Genomic DNA, 8,964 nt, shown 5'->3' with positions numbered 1-8,964 from the left:
GGCGTGGCCGGCTCGTGTGCATGAGCCCTTACTCTGTGGTTGTGCTGCGGGTTTTTTGCTGCATGCATTTCTGCTATGATTCATTTTCATTTGTGTAGAAATTTGTGGTAAAATTCTGTGGTTTCTATTGTTCGTTCTCTGCAGCGAGGAGGAAATCGCAGCAGAACCGCACTGTCTGAATGCAGTCTTAGCCTTCACCTACGACTACTATTAACAAGGAGCATGATTAGCCAGTGTAATTCTCTGTGCAGTCCGCTTTCTGTACCTAAGAACTAGGATTAATACACAGGGGAAAGGTTCGCTTTAATGTAGATTTTAACATTTTTAACAAAACACTGCCTGACAGAAGTTCTTTAGGGTGCTCCCCCCCCCCCCCATGTCCTCAGATCACTTGGGTAAATGTTCCATACTAAAACAAAAAACATAACTTATCGTCTTTTCAAACTAAACCTTTATTTAACCACTTTCATCCATTTCTTCCGAGCGGACGCAAAGACACAAGTGCATTAGGTTGTGCACGGCATGTGAGGGGCGAGAGCTAGGAATGCCTAGCATCAAAAAGGGGGTGGGGGATCTCATGAAGGGGAGGGAGACAATATTCCTGCCAAAATCTCAACAGTGCCCTTCTACATCGCTTTACAGCCATGTCTCTTCCAGCGTTCTAAAACGCACAAAAACAAAAAAAAACGCTTATGCCGGTCAATTCTTCATTTTTTTTTTCTTCCATTTATTTTAAGAGAAATTCAAAAAAACAGAAAATCCTAAGCAATCCAAACCTCAAATCATGATGGGAGGAGAAAAAAAAATATGAATAAATATTAGGGTGATGGGGGGATATAAACCTTGGCTGGACCGTATGATATTTGTACACTGTACTGTCCCACTGAAGTGTAAATGCTGCATTGCATCCCATAATGCAATTCTCTGTTAACAGTGGATGGAAGGGTATTTGCCGAGTCTATACACAGCATATATTACCAAACCCTTGGAGGCTACATCTGCCACTTAACACCTCCCATCCAAATTTCCCATTTCACCCATTTGCAATTCATTCGGCCGCCACCGGAGGGTGTGAAATAAAAAAAAACGGTAATTGATGGGGTATTTCCTTTCAGTGGTTTATTTACAGGTAAACACCTCAGTATTTTAATTGAAGCTGAAAAAAAAAAATAGCGTTGGAATAGTGGCTATTTCTTAACGAGTGCTCTAGTTTTCTTTCTCCGTGGGCTCTTTGCATTTTTCACATATTTATAGAACTTAAACCATTTCACCAGCTTCCCTACCCTGCATTCAGGTTTTTTTTTTTCTCATTAGAAGAGCCAAACCAAATCAACTCTTCCTTAGGCAAAACTGAAGAAAAAGCAAAAAAAAAAAAAAAAGAAAAAAAATATATTTATATACTATATCATTTCTCCCCCCCCATCCCGCCTGCTCCTCTCCGTTCTCTACATTCCTCAGAGCAGTGTTCTCAGTACGGCCGGTTCGCCGTTGGAAGGGACCGGAGACAAACGGCAGCTTTAGAAGGCAAGTCCCTCTTCTCGGTGCCAGCAGGGTGAGCGAGATAGATGCATGGCTTGGTTTCGCTTTTGCTCTCTTTAATGTCCAACAGTAGAAAACAATACGCAGCAGGGGTCATCCTAGGCCAGGCCGAACCCTTCGGAGCACTCCTGAATTGCCAAAAGCAGCATGTGACGTAGCTTCTCGTAGCTCTCGTAGGCTGGAAGGTCCAACTGGTTAAAACTGAAGAGAGAAAGATGGAAACTTGTGATCATAGTAATAATTGTGTCACATCTCTTGGAGGAGTACAGCCTGCCTAGCAGGAGTCTCGTGGTAGGGCGGTGTGTAGAGTCTTACCATGTGTGGGCAGAAGGCAGCCTGTCCGTAGACCGATCATCTCTATGGATTTGGAATTTCTGAATGCCATTCATTCCCTCGAGAGCCGCAAAGCCCTGCAAGGGAACCTTAGACGTTCCAGTGACAAACTGAAGAAACTTGGCTCTGTCCGCTTGGTCAAAGGAGCGCAGCGCTCTCCAGAACCACTGAATCTGTTTGAAGACAAGGCAGAAATACGTGGTAACTTCAATCCACATAAAACAGTGTTTTCCAGGATTTACATATTCATTGCCCATCTCCAGTATAGGGCTAAAACGATTCATTGATTAAATCGAGGCAAAAAAAAATCCTCGCACTTTCCTACATCAAGGAATCATTTTAATCACATGACCACGGAGCGTGGCCTCCCGAGTCCTGACTTTGCACCGCGCTGCAGGGCCTTGCGTACACACAGTCAGCTCGCTGGCTGACAATGTGTTTGACGTTAGGTCCCAGTGCATGCTGGGATGAGGATGTGTCTCCTGCGGACTCCATGTGCCGGCGCACGCCAGACTGCGGCGGGCCAGGGAGGAAACAGGGGCACCTGTGAATTGGCAATGGCATGTAATTGGCGGCGGTGGGGGGTTAATGGGGGCACCTGTCATTTGAAATGTATAAAGTTACTGGTTTGGAGAGGGGTTAATGGGGCCCCGGTGATTTGGCATGGAGGAGCTGATCTGGGGAAGTGGGGGACATGGTGGCACAGGGGAAGGGGGACATCATGTCAATCTGGATGGCACGGAGGGGCTGATGGCAGTGCCATCATGAGGGCACATGGCATGGAGTGGCTGCTGATCTGATGGCAGGGGGGGGGGGGTCGGGGGACATGGTGGATGGCCTTGAAAGCACTGGGGAAGGGGGACATCATAGCAAGGGAATGACATGGAGGGGCTGATGGCAGTGCCATCATGGGGGTACTGGGGGACATGGCATAGAGGGGCTGCCTTATGTGTGTGCAATTATTTGCTATACCACTGTAAGAAATACAAATATTGTTTTTTATAAAGTAATGTTATTTTAAGAAGGTTTTTCTTATTAGGTTACTCGAATAATCGTAAAAAAGAATCGATTACTAAAATATTCGTTTACTGCAGCCCTACTTCAGTATAGGTCATCAATGTGAGATCGGCGGAGGTCCAACTCATGGGATGCCCCTCAATCAGCTGAGCAAAGAGGCCGTGGCCATGTGATGTCACAATCATCGGTCACGTGGCCTAGGAGCAGCTCAGCCCCATTAAAATGAATACCAAGCACAGCCACTACGGCGCTGTGCTTGGCGAGCAAAAGAAGGCTGCTGTGCTGACCGTTGCACTGCCGCCTCCTCAAACAGCTGATCAGCGGGGGTGCCAGGAGTTGGACGGTCGGACCCCTGCCAATCTGATGTGGATGACCTATCTGGGAGGATAGGCCATCAATATGTAAACCACAAAGAACCCCTTTAAAGACAAATGCATACATTTTGGCATGTCCTAATAAAGTGGAGCAACCACGGCAGATCCAAAATTAAGAATTTGGGGCACAAATCCTACTAAAAACATCAACTTGCTTCATTTAAAAGGAATTTCATTTATTCTTTCTTAAATCAGGCTTAACGGGGTTCCCCATCATTAGAAAGAAAAAAAAAAAAACTGGCAGCTTCTATCCAGATAAAAGCACCACACCTGTCCACGGGTTGTGTCTGGTATTACTGCTCAGCTTCACTGAAGCCAATAAGGCTAAGATGCAATACACACAATCTGGGGAACGGCACACTTTCTTTTTTTTAACAAAAGTAGCCATTCATTCTGGACAACCCCTTTTAATTCTTGTATAAAACTTTATGCTTGAATTTCTCATAGTTTTCAAGCTCTGGCTTAAGATGCACAAACATTTTTGAACAAAGTTAAGTCAGTCTATAGGTGGTGAAAAGTGACACAAAGCGCCTAATCATGCATTACATTTTCCATCCGCCGTGGTAAATCTGGCGCATTTGTAGACTAAGTGGCAAAAAAAATAGACGGGATTAGTAAATCAGCCCCACAGACTATGCATAACTACAGAAAGATCTGAGCTGCTGGCGGCTGAGGTGCCACCCCCTTAACCTTACCTGTATGGAGTTAGACTGATACTTGTGATACTCTGTGTTAGATTTCAAGTCATCGATATCTATGGTGGGCAAGCCAGAAATGAGCAGCTCCAGTTCTTGCTCTGTGAATATTGATATCAGACGCTTGGGGATAATTTCATAAAATCCCTCCAGGAAAGCCGCCAACTGCTTTCGGATCGCACCTACACACAGGGGATAAAGGGTCCATTAAGTGCCCAGAATGTCATACTTGGGGCGTCATTATGTATAAGAAGGGGTCTCGCCATTGGTTTTGTATCAAATCTAAGCTTCAAGTACCTGTCATCTTCATCTGGCACACAAGGTGAACATATTCCTTCTTGTTGTCTTCTGTGACCAAGATGTTTGCACCATTGGGCTTTAAGTCACGAACTTCACAGACACCAAATTCCTGAACCTAATGGGAAGAAAAACAAATCCTTACAAAATCTTCTAGTTTTGTTTTCCATTGCAACGAAAACCTTCATCACCACAAATGAGTCCAGATGCCGTGGTTTGCCCGTGGGGTTCCCTATAAAGAGCTTTCACATACTAACCATTCTTTTTCGACAAATACCAAGAAGTTAAGGCCAGATGGATGTTGTAGAGTAGACAAGTTCTTCCTCAGTCATTTCCACTCCTTATGAAAGTTTCATAATTTCTAATTATTGTAATGATTCAAAAAGGTTTTCCCAGTGAACAATATTAAGACCTCTCCTCAGGATAGGTCATCAGTACCTGATCTGTGGTGGCGTGACGCCTGTCACCTCCAGTGAGCAGTGTGGCTTCTCTAGGTCAGCGACGTCACATGGCCTGGGTGCAGTTCAGTCCCATTCAAGGTAATGGGCCTGGGCTGCAAGACCAAGCACAGCTAGCAAGCTGATACACAATGGCACTGTGCTTGATATGCTGTGAGGAGGCAGCAGTGCTCATGGTCTCTACAAACAGTGGCTCTATGGGTGGTGGTGGGTGTCGGGCTCCCACCAATCAGATATTAAAGAGGTTGTCTCATCATGGACAATGGGGGCATATCCTAGCGATATGCCCCTATTGTCTTATAGGGGTGGGTCCCACTGCTGGGACCCGCACCTATATCGAGAACAGAACTGCACATGTGCAGCCACCCTCCATTAATTTTCTATGGGGACGGCGGAAACTAGTCGGCCCCATAGAAATTAATAGGTGCGGGGGCTGCGCATGCGCGGTACGCTCCTATTCACTTCTATGGGGAGCCGGCTTAGTGGTGGCCAGACTGGAGTCCTCCAGCCACCACCTTGCGGGGCTCCGTTTTCGATATAGGTGCAGGTCCCAGCGGTGGGACCCGCACCTATGAGACAATGGGGTCATATCCTAGCGATAGCCCCCAATTGTCCATGATGAGATGATAACCCCTTTAAATGAGCTATCCGGAGTATAGGTCATCAATATTCTACTCCTGGAAAACCCCTTTAATATTCCTGTATGTGACAGTTAAGAAACCTTGAAGACCAATGTCCCCCTTTCATACTTTATCCTGACAGAGCAATGTACATATCGTGATGAATGTGCCAGGTACTGCAGCTCAGTCCAACTCAAGTGAACGGAACTAAGATGCAGTACCAGGCCCAGCCACAATCATATGAACAATGGCTTGCTGGAGTATTGAAGTCACTTTTGTTGGATGTTAGACCCCCACCAATCCAATATTGACGGCCTATCCTGAGGATGGCCCATCAACATAAAAGTCCCTTTAAGCCAAGTAAATTATGTATCCACCATGGAGGCCACTAATGCTGTAGGACCAGAAACTAGGCATCTAAATACCCAGAGAATATCTACTTGTTCACCAGAGTATCTACCTCAGTGCTGAAAGTTAAGTCGTATCCCAGTGTGGAGACATCGTTCTCAAGCAAGTACACTAATCCCTGGTAGAAGTGATAATCCTCGCTCTCCATGTCAGTGTATCTGCAATGCAAAGAAGAACTATTCAAATGGCATTTTTAACTAAATATGCATACAAGAATCAATAAAAGACTGTAGGATCAGACTGCACATGATAGTTTGTAGTCTGTTACCATGGAAACAGGTCTGCAGAGGAAAACCGGCACAATATTTTAAATCAAGACTTTAGCACTATTTAGCAAACCTGTTTCAGTATGTATTTCAGAAAAACCAAAATGAGATGTAAAAGGTGGATATACCCTTGATATTCCCCACCATAACTCTCTACAATGACAGAGCAATTATTCATGCTCACCTGACTGATTTGCCTAAGATGTGCTTGTAGAACGACCGCGTGAAGTAGCACTCCAGGAGCCGGTTGTCATACACTGCTTTAGCGACTATCCGTCCGACAAACTTGAAGTAGCTGAGGTGGTTGGGGTTGCAGTGAGAGGAGGGGTTGATGGTGTAGGTGACCCGATCCCCAGGTGAGGTGCGGAATAGAGCATACATTGGATTGAACATTTCCCTGGAGATGATCATGTACCATTCTCGGAGAAGCCCACCAGCATCCTGGCCTTCTTCCCCCTCAAACACTATATACCTATAAAGGGAGGAGAATTTAGTATTTATTTACTTCAAAACATCTGGATTTTATAACCCTCTGGACACACTGCAATAGACATACGCCCCATACTTGGTTACTTACAATCTGTTTTTCATTTCTTCAGGGGACTTCCTGTGCAGTTCCCGGTAGGAGTCTTCAAACACATGGTCTCGTCTCACATGTACAGCCATATCTTCTTTTCGCAATCCTTCATCCAGGCGTTCGAGCTCCTGACGGAAATACCTGTATTTTGTATAGAGGTTGTGTTCAGTAGGATCGTTGTACAGACACATATATTGCTCTATGCAGTGGTGATCAAATGAACCAATAAAGTATCCACTGGGACCATGCACAATACTTTCTGGCTGTCAGATGGTGCCTCAACAACTGTCCCACCGAGCATGCGGTTGCACCTCTCCACACCAGATGTCAGATTGGGTGGGAGAGGATTCCTGCACATCATCTTTAAAATAATAAAAATGTGTACCAAAGAAGAGAAAAAGTAAATATTTTGATCATACGTACTTGCGTTTAACATCAAAGTCCAGGACCCTAATGTAATCTACAAGAACAGCAAAGGGTCCATCGGCCAAGTGTGTAGTAGACTGCCTGAGGATCTGATTTAACACAGTGCGATGCGTCTCTGGAGAACAAAAAAAAATAATATATATCATAAAATATATTTCTGTATTCTATTAAACTATATGCAGACAGTACAAACATAATATATTCCACATTAAAGGGGTTTTATGAGACTTTTGAACTGATTAGTATCTGATCGGTGGGGGTCTGACACCCGGGACCCCTGCTAAACAGATGTTTGAGAAAGCATGGACGCTCCTATGAGCGCTGTGGTCTTCTCGCAGTTTTCCCTAGGCCATGTGACGTCATGTTTATTGGTCACGTGGCCTAAGAGCAGCTCAGTCCCATTCAAGTGAGATACCAAGCACAATCGCTACACAATGTACGTTGCTGTGCTTGGTAAGCTTCAAGGCCACATCGCTTATAGGACCGCCAATGCCTTCTCAAACTATTGATCAGCAGGGATCCCGCATGTTTGACTCCCACTGATCAGATACTGATGACTTCTTTAGAGGATAGGTCATCATTTAAAAAGTCCCTGTAAATCCCCTTTAAACTAAAAAGTCTGAGGTGAATAAAACTGGAAATTATGTTCATATCAGAAAATAAAAATATTCCCTAAAATGTAAAGGCTAAAAAAGGCCAAAGCATTACTACACCCCTTACCTGCAAATCGTAGGAACTTCTGGGTGTCAGGAGGCAGGCTGGATGAGATGTGCATAGCTGAGGGCTCCCTTGAAAAGAAGGGATCTAAGGAAGAAGGTGTAGCAGGAGTGAGGGGTGCTGGTGATAATGGGGGAGGCTCATCTTTTATGTGAGCCAGTTGGCTTTCCCGTGTGTCCCGCACAGGAGGTTTGCTCTCTCTTTCCGTTGCGTGGACCAGGAAGAACGCTTCTACAGCAGGCTGAAGAACTGCAGAACAAAAGACAGGAGTAAAATCTAAACACCCACAGTAGTAAGTAGATGTTAGAGTGAGGCATATAGCCATTAGTTTTAGTACCTAGCACTGCATGTTGATCATGAGACTCCTCCAGCTCCTTCAAGCATTCTCCTAACATGTCCCACAACTCATCCAGACTCAGCTGTTCGCTCAGCAGGGGCAACTCAGGGAGCCGCTCTTCCTCTTTCTTTTCAGCAGCTTGAGATCCTTCGGAGCCTAGAGATATAACAGAATCCATGCTATAGGCAAAGAATAAAACAAGCACAAACTATAAACGCATGCAATGCTACTCATCTGGGACACTGACCGACTGACTGGGTATCTTGTGTGGCTGGCGATGGTTGGTCGACATCCATAGGAGATTCCTCCCTGCGAGCTGAACCTTCGGCCTAAAAAAATAATAAAATATAAGATATGTAATTAAATTATTAGTTGCCGTGAGCGGGGTCCACACATGGAAATGTAAGGGTATTAGTAATGATGGAAGAAATAGGACACACAAAGCAGCGCAGAGTAGGAGGATGCCATGCAACGCATACAATGTCTGCAAAAGCAAGGTGCTTCTTCTAACGACCCAAGGGAAACATGCACAAGACAGACGTAGAGATGGTGTACAAAACCACAAGGTGCAGACAGAGAACAGACAGAATAGGGGCAAACAGGTGGAAAAGGGAAGAAATGTAAAAAAAAATAAAAAAAAAAAGTAAAAAAAAAAGGAGGGGGAGGAACAAACTAAGGATGAATGTTCTGCCAGCGCCAGTCATCATGCTAACCGTTGCAGTTTGCAGCTGTCTCCGCGCCCTTTGACCCTCACGTACCATTTGTATAATGGCATCAGCCTCAGCCTCCAGCTGCTGCACAGCTGCCTGGATGCTGCTAGCCGAGGCCAGACTGGCAGCCCCTGCAAGAAGAAGATAGCCATAAGAAAACATGACATGCACTATTTATGCTGGTCTATTC

At 45.1% G+C, this 8,964-nt stretch overlaps 1 protein-coding gene across 13 annotated transcripts in view; it reads right to left on the bottom strand.

Annotated features, from left to right (window-relative positions):
- Window positions 1-433: 433 nt before the first annotated feature.
- Window positions 434-8,964, bottom strand: part of HUWE1 (HECT, UBA and WWE domain containing E3 ubiquitin protein ligase 1) — a 101,029-nt gene continuing 92,498 nt past the window's right edge. For 12 of the 13 annotated variants that reach the window (XM_044306602.1, XM_044306610.1, XM_044306607.1 and 9 more), the window contains 12 exons: window positions 8,778-8,905; window positions 8,312-8,393; window positions 8,065-8,220; window positions 7,731-7,976; window positions 7,008-7,125; window positions 6,585-6,725; window positions 6,192-6,479; window positions 5,794-5,899; window positions 4,256-4,373; window positions 3,959-4,140; window positions 1,855-2,045; window positions 434-1,740 (listed from right to left, as the gene is read on the bottom strand). In XM_044306602.1, the coding sequence (XP_044162537.1) occupies window positions 1,638-1,740; window positions 1,855-2,045; window positions 3,959-4,140; window positions 4,256-4,373; window positions 5,794-5,899; window positions 6,192-6,479; window positions 6,585-6,725; window positions 7,008-7,125; window positions 7,731-7,976; window positions 8,065-8,220; window positions 8,312-8,393; window positions 8,778-8,905 (1,859 nt within the window). In that variant the 3' untranslated portion in view covers window positions 434-1,637. The remainder of the gene's footprint in view (window positions 1,741-1,854; window positions 2,046-3,958; window positions 4,141-4,255; window positions 4,374-5,793; window positions 5,900-6,191; window positions 6,480-6,584; window positions 6,726-7,007; window positions 7,126-7,730; window positions 7,977-8,064; window positions 8,221-8,311; window positions 8,394-8,777; window positions 8,906-8,964) is intronic. The other variant, XM_044306611.1, reaches the window with a different exon arrangement.

The sequence above is a fragment of the Bufo gargarizans genome, chromosome 9 (assembly GCF_014858855.1).
Source record: "Bufo gargarizans isolate SCDJY-AF-19 chromosome 9, ASM1485885v1, whole genome shotgun sequence".
NCBI lineage: Eukaryota > Metazoa > Chordata > Amphibia > Anura > Bufonidae > Bufo > Bufo gargarizans.
Note: the sequence above shows the minus strand (reverse complement) of the source record. Positions and strands in the feature narration are given on the sequence as shown.